General features: G+C 35.3%; 2 protein-coding genes across 5 annotated transcripts in view; one reads left to right on the top strand and one right to left on the bottom strand.

Moving 5' to 3' along the window:
• LOC127873623 (uncharacterized) overlaps nucleotides 1-18537 on the bottom strand; it is a 56837-nt gene that overhangs the window by 1190 nt on the left and 37110 nt on the right. The window contains exons 2-5 of one of the 4 annotated variants that reach the window (XM_052417506.1): nucleotides 4428-4992; nucleotides 2279-2491; nucleotides 768-862; nucleotides 480-605 (exon numbers count right to left, since the gene is read on the bottom strand). In XM_052417506.1, coding sequence (XP_052273466.1) covers nucleotides 480-605; nucleotides 768-862; nucleotides 2279-2491; nucleotides 4428-4992 — 999 coding nt within the window. The remainder of the gene's footprint in view (nucleotides 1-479; nucleotides 606-767; nucleotides 863-2278; nucleotides 2492-4427; nucleotides 4993-18537) is intronic. The other 3 variants (XM_052417507.1, XM_052417508.1, XM_052417509.1) reach the window with 3 other exon arrangements.
• Nucleotides 10806-18537, top strand: part of LOC127873620 (apical junction molecule-like) — a 176048-nt gene continuing 168316 nt past the window's right edge. The window contains exon 1 of the mRNA XM_052417497.1: nucleotides 10806-10984. Within this exon, the coding sequence (XP_052273457.1) occupies nucleotides 10925-10984 (60 nt within the window). The 5' untranslated portion in view covers nucleotides 10806-10924. The remainder of the gene's footprint in view (nucleotides 10985-18537) is intronic.

Genomic DNA, 18537 nt, shown 5'->3' with positions numbered 1-18537 from the left:
TTTGTTGTACTATTAAAAAAACGTGTATACGATATAATGCTCAAATAGCGTTTACAATACTTATATATCAAATGAAACTGCTTCTAGTATATAAAAAAGTATTAAGAAAGTATTGAGGTGTAGAGGTTGTTGATGATATCTGTAACAATATATGTGATTATATATGTTATATCTATGTCAATGTTTATGATCAATTATGTGATTATAAGTATGATAAATATGTGACAATATATGCGATAATATAAGTGTTAATATAGGCAATATATTTTATATATGTGCTACTATGTTTTATAATATATGTGATAATAACTATGATAATATATGTGATAAAATAGGTTATACTATATGTTATAAAATTATAATAAAAGTGACACAATATGTTTTGATATATGTAACACTATATGCTATTATATATGTTATATTATCAGTGATACAATATGTGTTAGTTCTGTTATACTATTTGTAATACCGGCGCTAACCTGGAGATCCCTAAGCTGTCCCTGGGCCCTCTCGGCAACCCTGGCAGGGTTCCTCTTCAGTGCGTTCTGCATGATCTCAAAGGACTCTGATTTGAGACAAACGTCTTTGAACACTGTGTCCAGCACCTACGGAGTAAATCAATTGTGTCTTGTTATGTGAAAATTGGGCAAAATGCATGTGCGTAAAGTGTCGTCCCAGATTAGCCTGTGCAATCTGTGAAAAGGCCCCTTTAATAGTTATATTGATACATGTCGTCTTTATATATGCCATAATTACTGTATTCTCACCTGAAAAACGTTCAGAGCATGGTCGATTTCCAGAATAAATTCATTCAGGCTGGTGGTAATGCTTTGTAGGGACGCGATACTCTGTTCGAACTGGTCTGAAAGAGACATAGACGGTATAACAGCATAAGCACGTACATTATTGGCTATTAAACCACAATGCCATTAACCATTTGTGTTAAGCGCGTAGTAGTAATACAAAGTAGGTAGCTTATCACTTGTATAACAATAATCAGTGGCATAAACTACCAGCAAATATACATTTAATAATAATGTTTGTATACATTCAATATATTTAACTCCACAATGATGAATCGATTTGAAGATTACAAATATTGCATGCATTAAAATGAAAACTAATATAATTCGATGAAACATATATCGTCTTCTCTGGAAAGTGCTGTTCTCCTTTAATTCATTATCTACCATTAAAAATAATAATAATGATAAACTGAAACTTGCATCATAACCTCGTTTAGACCAATTTGACTGCGATTGCCTCTTTATATGATCACCAGATGCTTACGTTGTCGATTAACCCTTTACCACTTAGATACATAGTGTACCCTTTAACACATAGATACATAGTAAACCCTTTAACACTTTGATACGTATTTAAACCCGTTACCACTTAGATACATAGTGTACCCGTAAACACTTAGACACGCATTTAACCCTTTATCACTAAGATACGTATTTAACCCTTTACCACTTAGATACGTATTAAACCCTTTACCACTTATATACGTATTTTACCCTTAACCACTTAGATATATAGTTAAACCTTTACAACTTAGGTACGTATTTTGACGCATTTTTAAGGCCATAGAAAGTTAAGTTTAATTCCAGACCTTTCTTACTAAATTCAAGTTTAAAGGGCTTCGTTTCCAACCCTTAGATAGTGATGAGCAGCAAACAGCATAACACCTGAACATACTGCGAGTTACTCGCAGGCTGTTCTGGTTTTATGCTGTTTTCAGATAGCCATTTTCACTTTGCTACTGAGTGGGAAAGGGTTTAGCTCGATTGCATGACATTTTACTTGATACAATTAGTCATAGTGATGTAGTGGCTTATCTAGAAGTTGAGACATCGTAATCACTTGATCAGTAGTAAAATTTATCTTCCTTATTGGAATGAAACAACCTATTGTTCCGGGAAATATCCTATTGTGTTTAATCAATTGTGGTTGCATGTAATGTGATAAAAAAAACATGCGAAAAGACCAGCTACTTCGTGTAATAAAGAAAAGCTCAAGAAAAGACATTGTTTTTTCACTTGTATATCAACCATTTGTATTATCAATGATACCTGTTATAGATTCTTTATTGTTTTTTTTGCGTGTAAGTTTTAATGGGATGTTTATTTGTTTTGTTGGTTCAAAGCGTGTTAAACAATTAAGGCATGTATTCCAGTCCTGGCGCAAGTGAGCATGGAGAAAAAAGTTTACAAGTGTAAAACGAAGACACAACTATTAAAAAGTTTTTATTTTATTATATATATTTAATAAGAACCTTTCTCAGAACGGAGTAAACCGATTTGTTCCGCAAGAATATTCTTCCTGTCTATAGAAGCTTTGGCCTTCTTCGCCAGTCCCCGTGCACACATCCGCGTGTCTCGAGCCTGGCTGCGCAACTGCCCCGCCTGGCTCCTGCATCCGGCCTCGTCTTTGAGACCCCCCGCCGCTAGGACGCCTCCTGCAGCTGTGAGCCCTAGGCTTAGGCCGCCTAAAATTACGCAATCGTTAATATATACAACTCGTTTTGGGTAAACTGGGTTTAATACGAGTGAGTTATATGTAATCCCAGCTTTGCACGTGCAGTCCACACAGGCTAATCAGAGAGGACACTTAACGACATAACTGGAGTTTTTGACAAGTGACGTACTTTAAACGAAAAAAATGGGAGGCGGAAAACTACAACGGGCGAGGCATGGTCAGGGGTGATAACCCAAAAAAAGGGTTAAGGTAAGAGTTAGGGTTAGGGGTCGGGTTAGGGTTAGGGTTGGGTTTAGGCTAACCCAAACCCTAACCCGACCCCTAACACTAACCCAAACCCTAACCCTAACCCTCTAACCCCCCTTTGTGCAATACCATACCATGCCTCGCCCGTTGTAGTTTTCTGCCTCCCGAAAAAATGCGTAAAAGCAGAAAGTGTCGTGCCTGATTCGCATTTGCGGACTGCACATGCTAATCTTAGACAGCTCTGTACGCGCATGCGTTCAGCCCAGCTTTCCAAGAACAAGGCTCATATCATTCGGTTACCCTCGCAGATTATCAATCCGATGTTTGACGAAAAGGGCCGAGAATGTGCGATTGGGCTCATATTAATGGAGTCACGAAAGTTGGAATAAATTTTGAACTACACGTTAAGCTGCGATTTCCAGCTATTCCGTTGTTACTGAAAGATTTTTCAATTTGGTGTGGCCTTAAGTTATGGGGTGGGCGGTGGGAAGCCGGAGTACCCGGAGAAAAACCCGCCTGTTCGGTGAACACAAACCAAACTCACATGTTGCCGGGAACGGGAATTGAACCCGGGTCGCCTATGTAAGAATACTCGTATAAGTTAAAGTTTAAGTATGGGTCATGTTCACACTTTTGCAAAATGACAATTTTCTACAAACAATGTTATAGATTCATTTAAAATATACGAATTGTAATCACACAAACTAAATAACGCTCGTGAGTAGCAAAATGTTACAAATATCGGTTTGTTTATGGTTGTTCATAAACAAATTAAATGTATAGGTCAAATATCAAGCGTGTGTATCGCTTTGCATAGAGAATGTATGCATTACTTAAACATTTCGTTTTCAGTACTCTGAAAAGTTCGAAATCTTTAGTTGTGCGGTGGTAGCGTGTTAAGTTTTGATCAAAGAACTGCCATGTTCGAATTTAGGGGGAGAAAAACAACAAACAACATAATATCAAAAGGAAATACAAATATATGTGAATAAGTCTTTTTGAGCGATGTCCAAGAGCGCATATGTATTATGTTTTCCCTACGTACTTAATTATTTATAGATGAATGAACACACATGTGACACACATGTGTCATGTTCTGAGAAAACTGAGCTTAATGCATGTGCGTAAAGTGTCGTCCCAGATAAGCCTGTGCAGTCCGCACAGGCCTATCAGGGACGACACTTTCCGCCTAAACTTGATTTTCGGTAAGGAGGTACTTACTTGAAACAAAAAATACCTTAAAAGCGGAAAGTGTCGTCCCTGATTAGCCTGTGCAGGCTGCACAGGCTCATCTGGGACGACACTTTACGCACATGCATTAAGCCCAATTTTCTCAGAACACGACTCATTTATAGATGAATTAACGCATATAATTACTAGCTGGCAATCATGGTCGTGCAACATATAAAACGTGGGCGTTCATTTCGATATGAGACGCACTATGTGAAAACCAGACTTAATGAATGTGCGTAAAGTGTCGCACCAGATTAGACTATGCAGAAAACACCGGCTAATCCGGGACGACACTTATTTTTCGTGTAAAGGAATTTCCGTCTTACCAAAAATCCAGTTTTAGCGGGTTTATTGATGTTGATGTTGTTTAGGAATTGATGTGCGAAAATAAACACACTGTATCACTTTTTCATATAAGAGCTTAGAAATAGAAAAAACTCTTAATCGAACAAAATAAAAAGGCTTACCTGTAATTGGCGCTAAGACTGCTCCCACAACAGACATCACTATTCCCCCGATGCCCGTATCCTTCTTCTTCACGCTCTGTCGTTCAAGCTCTCCGGCTGTTTGATTCAGTCTCGTCGCGTCCTGGTTCATGGTTTCGATATCCGAGTAAATCATGGCAGTCTCTAGATCAATATCTTCGATTTGCGTCATAATGTTTTCCAGACTCAATTCGCCACTCGCTAAGCTCTCATCATGTTGTTTCTTTCGACCCCTGAAAAACTCGATAAGCCCGTGAACGACCGTTTGCAATGCCAACTCGTCGTCGCGCACATCCCTCAGTTTTCGGCATATCACATCAAAAGCCGTCTGCATGTCTCGAACGTTGACGTCACTGGGACCAACGGCTGACATAAGTAGTTCTTTCTGGACCAAAATGACCACGCCTTCTTCAGTCATCGTGTTCTTGAACTTTCTCCAGCACGCCGTCCCCATGGAAACCATTTGCTTAAGAGCGGGTTGGATATCCGGGTCAAGATTGACATCAGACGAAAACTTCATCAGCTCAGAACGCATCTTTGAGAGTGCCTGAATTGTATTAAGACCATGAGTCTCGCTCTGGGGAAAATCGGGTTTTAAAGTGCATTAAAGTGGTATCTCAAGTAAGTCTGTTCAGTCCGCACATGCTAATCAGGGACGAGACTTTCGGCTTAAACTTAATTTTCGCCGAGAAGTAACTTCATTTAAACGAAAAATACCATAAAAGCGGAAAGTGTTGTCTCTAATTAGCCTGTGAGGACTGCACATGCATATCTGGGATGACACTTTACGCGCATGCCCTCAGCCCCGTATTCTCAGAGCGAGGCTCATTAACAAAATGTACACCAAACCTCGGGCCTTATGGCATTCTAGTGACCGGAAGGCTGCCACAAAATAAGGTATATATTAGAACTTAAATGTTATTGTGCGGATTACTTTCACCGAGTGTTTTGATTCTATTTATAGAAATGCACTGTGGTTAAAATGTTTAAAACTGGTATCGATGGAAAACGACTTAGAATTGTTAAAGACATGTACCAAAAAGTTAAATCTTGTGTTAAATTATGCTCTTCTTATTCTGAATACTTTAATTACGCTATTGGTTTACGCCAAGGAGAGGTTATGTCACCTCTATTATTTTCATTATTTGTTGAAGATTTAGAGCTTTATTTGCAGTGCAATATTGATGCAGGCTTAAGTATTGATGATTTAATTGTGATTTTGTTGTTGTTTGCTGATGATATGGCTTTTATAGGTAAAACTCCTGATGAAACTCAGAAACATTTAGATCTTTTGTATTCATATTGCTGTACGTGGGGTCTAACTGTAAATATAACGAAAACGAAAATAATGTTTTTTCGAAAACGTGGGGCGCTATTAGCAAACGAAAAATGGACCTATAATAGCCAACCAATTGAAGTTGTTAATGATTTTAACTACCTAGGTACTGTATTTAATTACACTGGAAACTTTTGTAAAAACATTGAACATCTCAATGGAAAGGCGTTAAAAGCTTTAAATGTTCTAGTTTGCAAATGCAACGACTTTGACCTTTCGCCCAAAATATTTTGCCAACTATTCAATGCATTTGTAACACCCATACTTAACTATTTTTGTGAAGTTTGGGTTTATACCAAATCAAAGGAACTAGAAAGAATTCACCTTAAATTTTGTAAACAACTATTTAGAGTATACAGCAATACGTGTTCTGCTGCAGTCTATGGTGAGCTGGGCAGATATCCACTTTATATCCATAGATACATTAGAATAATTAAATATTGGTTTAAAATCAAAGACAGTGATAATATTATATTAAATGTTGTTTATAACGAGGTTCTCAAAGATTGTATTAACGGGAAGAGAAATTGGGTAACAAATGCAAAACATCTCCTAAATGATTATGGGTTCGCATACGTGTTCGAAAATTATCAGTATATTAACAAAAACGCTTTCTTGGCCAAATTTAAATGTCGAGTCATAGATTGTTTTAAACAAGATTGGTTACGCTCGCTTGAAAGTCCTGTTTTAATGTTGTACAAAGAATTTAAATTAACGTTTGAATATGAAAAATACCTAGATGTTTTACCTAAAAGTCTCAGATTTTACTTCTGTAGATTACGAATGTCTAGACACCCACTAAGAATCCAAACGGGTAGGTTTAGTACTAATCGAATTGCTAGGAAAGAAAGATGTTGCATTTGTTGTAGCTCACGTGATATAGAGGACGAATATCATTTTATGTTAATATGCCCTAGTTATAACGATACCAGGAAAAAATACATAAAACATTATTATTTTAAGCGACCATCAGTGTATAAATTCCTAAGCATTATGAGACTTTGTAAAAAAGAAGAAGCTGTTAAGTTATCTGTTTTTTGTTAAAGAAGCTATGTTGATCAGAAAGTCCATATCGAATATTGTTCAGAATACAAATACGGCCAACTGAGTGTCGTTATCCGCCGGTTCTATTATATGTTTGTTTGTGCAATTGTTTGTTTAATGGTATGTATATAATATTATATATCAAATCTGCATAATTACTTCTAATATATTAAGCATAATGCTCAATACCTATGTATAGTTTTATGTTTATTTTTTAGAAACTCTATTGTTAACATTTATTGTACGGAACTAAACATGTATCTCTATAAATGTGTAACAGACATGTTTCATTATACATTTTGCTGCCTTATATAACCAGTGCAATATATGTTGGCTATTTCCTTCTATTAAATAGAACAACAGCCCAAAATATATACTTAAAATGACTTATTTGTATTTAGTCCATTTTCATATATGTTAACAGCATAATAGCTGATTGCCACCCTTTCGCATTTTTTTGTTGTTGTAAAATGTGATCACCGTTTTTGAGGTATTCCCACTACTGTGATGTTTTATGTGTTATACATGTTCATTACTAAATTCTGTATTATCACTTACTTTTCATATGACCTATTGATATATCTATTATAGTATGGTTAACACTGACGATGTACTATGTACAAGTCGTAATAAATATCTGTTCTGTTCTGTTCTGTTTAATATACGATTTGAATAATAAAATAAAGTTGAACTCATAAACGGGAAAGGCATCCATTACTTGCGTGTGTAAAGTATTTTTTTTGTAACAAAAAACTAAACTTGCAGAAAATATTTTTAAAATTACACGTTTCGCAATACAACAACATATTTTATAAAGTATTATGAAAATAATAAGAAATATTGACGTTTTTTAAAATACAGTGGTCACTTTCTTCGAATAATCATGTATTAATGAAGATGATATAATATTGATCTATAAAAGACAATGATATCGTGTTTCATACTAGGTTAATCGTGTTTCTCAACTTTTAGTAGTCCCTCGTATTTTTTGGGCCTATACCTGTGAGACATATATCAAAGAAGACATCATGTGATGTAAATTAGTATGATTACAATACATTGGAGCGAAAATGGGTCTTATGCAATAAGCGCCATGTATAGCTTGAGATCAGTCTAGTCAGAGACTACCGTGTCCGCTATTGAGACCACGCAACCTTGCGTGACATTAACCCATTTATGCCTAACGTCTAGAAAAAAGTCCTTGGCAAACAGCGAAATAATGCATAATGCGGCGTCTCATCAGGGTCTGCGCTGTTTGCTTAAATGAATTTCTGTAAGAAATATTCTAAATATAGAAATAAATATACTAGACATACCTAATTTTGGAAATAAATTGATGCAATATAGAAGGATGGGAGAGTCCACTAGGCATAAATGGGTTAAAGCGGACAGGTTGCACTGGAGCTATACTTGCCGCAAATGTAAACAAAAAGCATTTTCGCCTGATGCGGCTCATTTATAGATCTGTATCAATAAGCAATACATCTTTAAATTACCCGTATATATGTGTTTATCATGGTCAGCATTACATGTTGTGCAGTACAACGACATATTTTATAAAGAATAATGCGATAAATTGTGTCGCGTTCTGAGAAAACTGGGCATAATGCATGTGCGAAAAGTGTCGTCCCAGATTAGCCTGTGCAGTCCGCACAGGCTAGTCAGGGACGACACTTTCCGCCTAAAATTACGGTAAGGAGGGACTCCCTTGATACTAAAAATACCATAAAAGCGGAAAGTGTCGTCCTTGATTAGCCTGTGCGGACTGCACAGGCTAATCTGGGACGACACTTTTCGCACAGGCTCATCTGAGACGACACTTTACGCACATGCATTAAGCCCAGTTTCCTCAGAACGCGGCTCAATTTAACATCAACTATTGACGTTTCGTTTTAGTTATGTGGCTCGCAATCGTTAACATCACGATTTATTAAAATAATATGTATAAATAAAGATGGCATAACATTAATCTATAAATAATGATGATGTTATGTGGACCAGATACATGTACATAAAAATACAAAGTTGAGAGCGGTACTCAATTCTTAATAGTCCCACTCACAGTTTATGGGCCTGTACCGGTAATACATATATCAAAGACCATATCATGCGAGTCATATAATTACAACAACACATTTTGTCGTGTCACGCGAAAATGGGTTTTATGCCATATGCGGCCAGAGTAGCACCAGACCAGCCTCCGCATAAGCTCACTTTGGTCAGGAGCTACCCTGTCCGCTTACAATATTTGGTGACTTTATAGCGGACGGAGTGGCTCCTTGCGAAAATGCGCAGGCTGGTCTGGAGCTTCGCTGGCCGCATATGGCATAAAGCCAAAATGTCGAATGACGCGACTGATTTATAGATCTGTATAAAAACAAACCATCTTTAAAGTGATATTATGGGCATCTAACAGTATATAGGTGTCTATCGCAACCGTTGTTTATTTTTGGTGTTTTCACTTCATATTCACTTATATATGTTAATGCAGCATCAACATACTAAAACAATATCCCGGAAAGAGAAAAATAATCCATTTGAATATCAACCTTACTTTTGTGTTGACAACTGACGACAGAAATGATTCGATGTACGATGTGAATCGAAATGTAGTTTTCATGCAGATTCGTTCATACGACACAAAGACATAATTTTGTTTTACGGATCATTTCGGCTTAGAGGACTGGGTAAGTCATGTAAAATATTGAAAATAATATATATATTTTATAAACAACTGGTAGCAAGATGAGTTGTAGATAATTGGTCAGTTACCACATTTTAACAAATTCTTTTGACCTGTTAATTCTTTTCAGCTCAATTCAACAGTGAAAAATGCCCATAATATCACTTTAAATAACTCATCTATGAGGACTTACCATTATAATAATATCCGCGCAATTTTTCCGATAACATCCGACAAAAATGGTTCTACCTGTTTTAAACCACTGTATTCGTCTTGTAATAAAAGTTAGTGAATCAAGTGCGCAAAAAATATGTAATAAGTACCGAAAAATTAGGAAATTATATTTTATTTCCGCGTCATGACCTCATAGGCTCAATATGATACTGTGAGTTAAACAGCTCACACCCATTCAAACTACTGTAGACATCCCACTGAATTTACGCATGTATGAGTATAAGTAGATCTATATGTGTTTCGATTTTCGTTTTGATCGTACTGTTGAACTTTTTAAAGAGAGATGGTACATATCACTTTATAAAACGTGAAGTTGTCAATGGTTTCCCAGTACTGCTGACAAAAAACAACAACCTCAGCAACGGTATCAATGCAAATATCATTAGATCTACTGTATACGCACACTCATCCTACATTTAACGCTCATGTTTTGTAATTGAGGAATTCGTCAGAAATATAATATGGTTGGTTATTTCTTTCAGTCTTGAACTACATTGCTGTAGATTCACTCTCGGAACACATTTGGCAGAGAATCCAACTGCCTATGGCCCCCGCGACCTTTTGGGGCCCAATGAGACCGAGACGAACGATTATTTTTTTAACTTAGCCATTACAGTATAGAAATGACATTTCTTATAAAAGAAAATTGTCATATTGTATGTCTTGTGGGCATTTGCACTGGTAGGCACATTTAAACGAGTGAAATCGACTGTGCACTTGCGTTCTAGTAGGCACTAGGCCAACTAGGGGTCTGGGTCGTAGGCCACACAAGTTTCACTTCCTATGGGCTTCCACGGTGCTAATCCGGCACTGAGTAGATTGAAAATATATAATTAATTTGTAAAATGAGCCATTAATGACAAATACGTATATTTTTCAAAAGAGAGATAAACGAGAATGCACAAATAATTGCGCTTGGATTTGTCGTCGCCCTTGCAAGTTTTGGCGCGTAATACAAACCCACCGGTATCAAATTCGCTTTACGCGTTGACAGTTTGTCACTCGATCACCTACGCATTTTACCCTTCAGATTATATCAGATCACGTGCTTTCAGTAACTTGATTTGGCACAGGTGAAAGCAGACGCGAGTTGTGAATAGGTGTTATATTCGCAATAAAGGAAACTTATTTTCATTGCAAAGTAAACATGATTCTGGGATAGTGGAATTGAGCAGTGCTAATATGAGTGATAGAATGAACGGGTATGGTAGTGATCGCGAGCGGCGTCCACCATCCGAACAGGTTAGTTGCTGAAACTGCTATCAAAATAAAAGTAAAGATTTCGGATGGCACGTTATCATATCAATATATACTATTGAAGCAATTATTACAGTTTAATTAATTGTACCACATTGAAACAATGCCATAAAAATGAAACATTCTTTAACACGATCCTTCAAAACAGTACTTTTTAAGGTTTAATGAAAGAGTAGAAAGGGATATCCTTAATTTGTTTTTGTTTTTTATTTATTTGATTATTTCACATGTAATGATTTTAAAACTTAAATTGAGAAACATTCATTCCAAAAATATTATTGTCATTTATATTCATACATTGACTTATGTGTATATAATGGTCAGCACCTGATTTTATGTTTTTTATTTACACATTTTATCTCATGTAGTAATTAACCATAATATAAGTTTGAAGAAGTTTGAAGACTACATCCATCAAAATATAGTCTTAAAATCAGTGAACAATAGCTAAGTGCTTCCAGCCACTACTGAGCGGATAACTATAAATTCTCATTCTTTCAACAACCCATCTTGACTGGAATTAACTCAGTCAAAGCACTGTGAACTCAACATCTAATGAGTGTTTTAATTAAGGCCTCAATATGGGCAAAAGTGGGACATTTGCCTAGCTCATATTAACTCCATGCGCACTCCCCGTGGAATAAAAGCCAATGTTGGTCGCTGCAACGTATTTATTCAGATTCAGGTTCAGAATATAGCACTGGATCAAATTAGAACACTTACCATGAACAAACAGGATAATATGAGTCGTTTTCTGAGAAAACTGGGCATAATGCTTGTGCGTAAAGTGTCCTCCCAGATTGGCCGGTGCAGTCCGCACAGGCTAATCAGGGACAACACTTTCTGCCTAAATTGGATTTTTGCTAAGAAGAGACTTCATTTAAACGAAAAATGTCATAAAAGAGGAAAGTGTCGTCCCTGATTAGACTGTGCGGACTGCACAGGCTAATCTGGGATGAAACTTTACCCACATGCGTTAAGCGTTAAGTTTTCCAGAACGCTGCTCATATGGTGAATCGTCTTGCTGGAACTGTTCAGCTTTTTACACAAACATGATTTTTATGAAAAAAAACACTAATAATACTGGTAAAAGGATCCCATTGAAAGTTTTAAAATGACAGTGAATACTACACTCACCTTAAATTACAGAATTGTATGTATAATTTTTATTAAACAATTTTTAATATTTTAAAAAAGAGACAGGGGCTTCTAAAATCATAATCATATCAGAAAAGGCCAGCGTAAAAGTTTGAATTAAGTTGTATATCAACAAATAACATGTCAATTTTTAATATATGAATTCTTTCTTTAAAGATGTATGGATCAGATGTCCGGAAAACATTAAAGGGAAATTCTTATTTTACGCCCTGATTAACAATTGAATTCTTTAATTAAAAAAAACAACATCAATTTATTTTTATGTATGGACATGGTTTACTTAATTAACTTTATATTTCACATGTGCCAAGATGTTTACATCATTAATCAAAATTGTTTATTTTAATCCATTTAAGCCTAGTGGATTCTCCCCTTGTTTCGAAATTGGATCAATTTATCTCCAAAATTAGGGATGCGTAGTATATTTATTTCTATATTTAGAATATAATTATTACAGAAATTCCTATTAGCAAACAGCGTAGACCAGGATGAGACGCGGCATCATGCAGCGTCTCATCTGGGTCTACGCTGTTTGCCAAGACCTTTTTTCTAGACGCTAGGCATAAATGGTTTAACAAAAAGCACAACCATATTTTTAGTTGAGTTTAACTGAACGATCTTTAGAGTGTCTCTAAAATCATTTTCATTGTTTTAAATGGTGAAGTGCTAAGAGCCAATTTCCTATCTTCTAGAATAAATACTTATGTAAGAAAAGAAAAATTAAATGAAGCAATATAACAGGACATTATTACTCTAAGTGTCAGAACATTTTACAAGTGGTAAACAATAACCTAGAAAATGAGTGCTGGGGTCATTTACTATGAATGCCGGCATTTAGATAGATTTCCTCTATCTCTGGTTCCGTTTATAGCAAATGATTTTGTTACAACTAGGCCACTTTTTCTTTGACACATAGCATGTTGTTAGACAGAACTCAAATAACCAACTCAAAGCAAACAAAAGCCTTTATCTAGCATAACAAAGTTAGTAAATGGTAAAATGGCCGTGTTAACCCTTTCAGTGCGGGAACCTAATTTTGAAGGCCTTTGCAAACAATTTGGATCCAGATGAGACGCCACAGAACGTGGCGTCTCATCAGGATCCAAACTGTTTGCTATTCTGATAATATTCTTTGAAAAAAATCGAAGAAAATGCTGATTTTAGAAATTCAGTAGACGACATTTTAGCAGACGACAAATTTCCCAGCATGCAAAGGGTTAAGACACTCATTGAGCAAGTACAGAGATTTTAAAATGTACTCTGTTGTCCCTTGTCTATAATGCATATCTTTTTTTATTTAGAGAAAATTGTTAACTACATACTTTTGTAAAAATGCACTAGTACCGGTAAACTTTAACCAAAAGTAAAAAAGTCTTAACGTACTCTGCAATACCAAATATTTTTTCAGCAAAAACATTTGCCATCATTTCCATGTTGATGATGGGACCTTATAAATACATGCCTCAAGGGAGAGAATGCTTTGTTCAAGACAAAGGCGATGTTCTGCCTAGCAGTCTTGCATGTAAACCATTTGTCAAGCGAAAGTTCTACGCAGTTAGTCCAATAAGTCAAGTTCTTTTTTGTGTGAACTAAGCATTTTGTCAGAAATAGCTTAATAAAGGCGTTTATTACACACTGTATTGGTTTATCTCCCTTGATCAATCATTGAGTTGACGCTTATCAAACAGGTTTGCAGGTCGTTCACCCAGACGCTTTAATTTATTCATACTACAGTTTACATTTCATTGCTGGTGGGCTAATATGATATTATCACAGGTGATTAGCGTGTGGCTATGATATTAATTAGTGAAAACATCACTTTGAATGATAAATAATCATATTATAACGAAAAATAAACTTTTATGAAAAAAAAATTCACTACCAAATATATATATATAACAAGGTATTCAACACCAAATCAACCGAAAACAGGATGCATCGCTTTGAACAGCCATTACTTCATCAATTGTGCAGCGATTTTCATGAACCAGGTCTTATTCAATGCAGAAATTATATGAATATTGCTGGGCCAAGTGTGAGGCTGAGCGCTCTAAAACCGGTTTAAACACCCAGTGCTTTGCATAGACCGTTCCAAGGCGGTGACCCCAGCTTTATTCTACTATGTAAGTATGTTGTTTCGTATTGTTTTGGCGATGGTCACTTGCCATAAATACAGGACCACTAACGTGTGTATTATAAGAATACAATACTGCTGGAGCAACTGGAGTTTCACTTCTTTATACTGTATTATTGACCCACTCTTCAGGGAAAGAGCTAGTTGACTGGAAATGACTGTCATCACACAATTTTACCAAAATGTCAATTTCAGTGATAATGACACATTGCGTCTCGAAAAATCCTTCAAGATCCGAGCGGATTTATAGTTTTATCTTTAATTCACTTGAAATTACAATAATATTTGTATCGGCAATTATTACAAAGGAATGCAATGGCGACAGGGATACGATAAAGCTATGTTCTGAACCAATCATCTCTGCGCCGAGTTTGCTACATCCTCCTACTGTAGCATTATTTCGAAACAATACCTACCTCATGGCAAACCGCACATTTGTAGGTTCAACAATTAAGGAAGTAAACATGTAACCGACTGAAAAATTAATGCGGTTTAATGTCGATGAACAGAACAGAAAATCAAAAATTCGTGTGACATTTCTCAAACCTTTACAGAGTAAATATAGATGATTTTAATTGTTTGTTTTTCTTTTCATTCTTGAGTATAAACAATATATCAAGTGACATTTTTGCTTTTATAGAAAATGACTGTGAGTTTTATAAAATATATGTGCCATGAGAGCATACAAATTACGTGAAAATAAAAAGCGTAATTTATAACACGTATTGCTATTCCGTTTCATTTAAAAGGAAATAGGTAAAGCATAAAGTATATCTTTCATGCTAAAATACGTCATACTGATGTGAGTCATCTTTTTTGCGACTTATTTCACCATAATACCGTTCCGCAATTTGTCTGTCAACGAATGATAAGCTACTGAGAACTATTAAAATGTTGTTCACATATGTGTAAGATAAACATAATTGACAGTATAACACGAAAAACAAAATATACTAAAGCATGTGATAACAGTTTATTTTACATCGCTCCAGACATATTCCATTATTCACAGGTCAGCGGTTACCATGACGTCACGGCCCCGTTAATCTTTAGCATGGTTTCCTTGGCTACCCATTTATCCTGAAACATGAACCAATTTGACATGTAACATGAGCAAAGGCGTCCTTGCTGCGCAACGGTTATTGTACGCGTCACAAAATATAAATATACTGACAGTATATAAAAAATATGCTATACGAAATTAAAGCTATAGTTGATTAGTAGGGATTTGTGTCATTAAATGAGTATTAAATATTGTGATATGAAAGCAGTGCTCAGTTGAGCTAAAATACACAAACATACAAAGTGGCATAGTGTGTGCCTTATTTACATAAGCACCAGACAAAGGAGACAAAGAGAGTCAAGTCACTGATCTAAAAATAGAACAATCACTAAGCAGCTGGTCTACAAATAGAACAACTCTGAGATGTGTATTGATCTTTACTGTGGCTTAATGGGTCAGTGGGAGAAATTAACCCTTTCCCTGATAGCCAATTGGCCAACATATGCCTTTTCAGTTACCACCAAACTTAGCTGCCTGCTTATCAGTGGCTGATAGCCACCTGATCAATATCTGTAGGCCATCTTTACAGGCATCATTGGAAAAACGCTGTTTTATGACCCTCATTGTCCTTGAACCTAATTTTCACATTATAGTCGAATATTGAAAAACACTCAACATAAAAGTAATAACTAATAGAATTTCCTTTCGTGTGATGAAAACTATATGTTTCTATCTTAATTTATACATGAGTTATAGTCCTGTAAAGTTGACTGTGGTGTGCTTTTATTCATTTTCAATGCAAATCTATCTCTTTTTAGCTCCTAAACTTCATATTCAATTATTGTAATGTTTAAAAAATATCCGTAGAACTTGATAAATACATCAACCTATTAAAACAACAGATTTTTATCGCATAATTACCAGGACAACCACCGAAAAATTTCTGAATTGTTGGCCTCTTTTTTATTGCAGTTGGGGGTTAGAGTCTTATCAAGACGCCTTGCAGTTTTATTACAATTAAATATCTTGCTATTTGGCGACATGTGGTTTCAGAACAAAGGGCCACTGGGTTTTTTAATTGCCCAATCGACCAAGATATAATGCCTGCTTCATTAATATACTCTCGATGTTTTGATAAGCATGTGTCAACCATGAAAATCATTGTATATTCGTAAACAGATTATAAGTAGAAAAGTAGGTCACGTAGCAGAACGAAATTACAGAATAAACGAAAGTTTGTTGAAATAACGTCCACTTATACGCGAGAATACTTGATTAAAACGTATGGAAATATAACTGCAATAAGGAGCAATTTGTTTTTAATCCCATGCATATAATATCCATAACAAACTCTTTTATTTTCATTGAAAAATTATTTCGTCCATTTTTCATAAAAGTATAAATACATTTTGGAAAACGCTTCTTAAATTAAATACGCTTCTAGATTGGTCATAATTTTAGAACATTACGAAGTGCCCGATGCGCGCAAAAGGAAAAGCAATATTTCAGTTAAATAATTACAAATGCATTTGAGGAATTTACATCATTTATTGGACATATATTTGATGTAATAACACATAAGCATGCATTTGATATTAATCTATGCAAGAAAACAGCAAACAAGATATGGTTAAGGTACATAGGGTTTCGTACACTGCAACTGTCCTTTAATAACAGTGTTTTAAATATTCATAGACTATTAGTGTATTAAAAATATATTTTCTCTGATAAAATAAAATAATTTTCCTACCCACGTACTCACCAGTCCTGTAAAATATAGGGATGTTAAAGAGCAAACCAACAACATTTTAACTGTGGCCTTGGCAGTCTCTGTTTTCTTCTGATGCATGATGGTTATGTAGAGGCACAAGCTGATAACAGCATCAAAGATTTTTGATGTCTGTGATTTCTAACAAGTTATCAATTTGAAGGCACACACTTCATTAGTGTGATGTGAATGTTTTGTGTTATCATGAAAGATTTGTGTTTTAAACAGGAATTGTTGTTTTTTTTACTTTATTGATTTATAAAGTGTGAATTTTGTGTGCAATTTATTGTAATTATCAAAGATTTGTGTTTTGAACAGGATTTATTTACCTTTTTACATTATTGATATGGCATGTATTTTGTGTGTAATTATCAAAGATTAGTGTTTTAAACATGATTTATTGATTTTTTATTTGGAACTATCAATGCAAGGTTAGTCTGAAAAAAGTTCCTGTTTGTTTAAAGACAAGGTTCTCAAGAGGTATGAAGTTTTCTTTGTATGTCGCTAGTGAAAGATTGTAATACTGTTAGTCACATTTTTAGTTTTAATAATACTTGCCAAGTACACATGTTCTTTTGATATCATTATTTAGTTTACTCAATTAGTTTAAATAATATCATCTTCAAACATGGTGATAATCTTTATGAGCATAATTTTTTTTCCAAGTTTACAACCTGACCATTATAAAGTGTACTTTTGATTTATGCTTTTAGACCTTTTTCATGCTATGTTTATGTTGTCTCTATTATTTTCTTTTTATTAAACAAGACATTATTACGTTAATTATAGATAAATACCCTGATCTTACCATATGCTTTTTTGTGAGACGTCTTAAGTCTTGTTTTACCACATGTGAAATTTGTCTTAGGAGAATGCCCAAGCTAAAAAAACGTTCTGTTCAGCAGAAAGGTGCTGCAAGTAGGGAGATGATGAGGCAGAAAAGAATTTCAGAGGGTGGTAGTGATGGAGTTTTTGAGAACTCTGGTGAACTAATTGTTGAGGGTCTGAAAAGCCCCACATATTCCCAAGGGTCTGCAACATTTGACGATTGGTTACAAAATGCAGATGTGAGTATGATTCACCCTATTGTGACATCTGAGGCAAGTATGGAAACCACTTGTGATGTGCATGCCGCAGACATGCTACAAATTGTACCTCAGATATGATGATTGGCACATAATCTGCTCTGAAAAATACTACAAGTGTGGTTGAAGCAACAACATCTGCATCTGAAGCTGCACGATCATTTACGAAATGTATGCAAAAGCAAGCACATGCAATAAAACATAATTTAACTATAAAGGATGCAGTTAGAGAAGATCGTGCTACTACTGAATTTAAAAAAGAGGATCAAAACAGAAAGCATGCAATGAGATTTATACGTTAACAAACTCAGATCTGCTCATAAACATAATGAAGCAAAACAAGATTTGTTAAATATGGGCAACAACAGTTTTGAGCCAGATTTGCGTAGT

Source organism: Dreissena polymorpha, chromosome 3 (genome assembly GCF_020536995.1).
Source record: "Dreissena polymorpha isolate Duluth1 chromosome 3, UMN_Dpol_1.0, whole genome shotgun sequence".
Taxonomy (NCBI): Eukaryota; Metazoa; Mollusca; class Bivalvia; order Myida; family Dreissenidae; genus Dreissena; species Dreissena polymorpha.
Note: the sequence above shows the minus strand (reverse complement) of the source record. Positions and strands in the feature narration are given on the sequence as shown.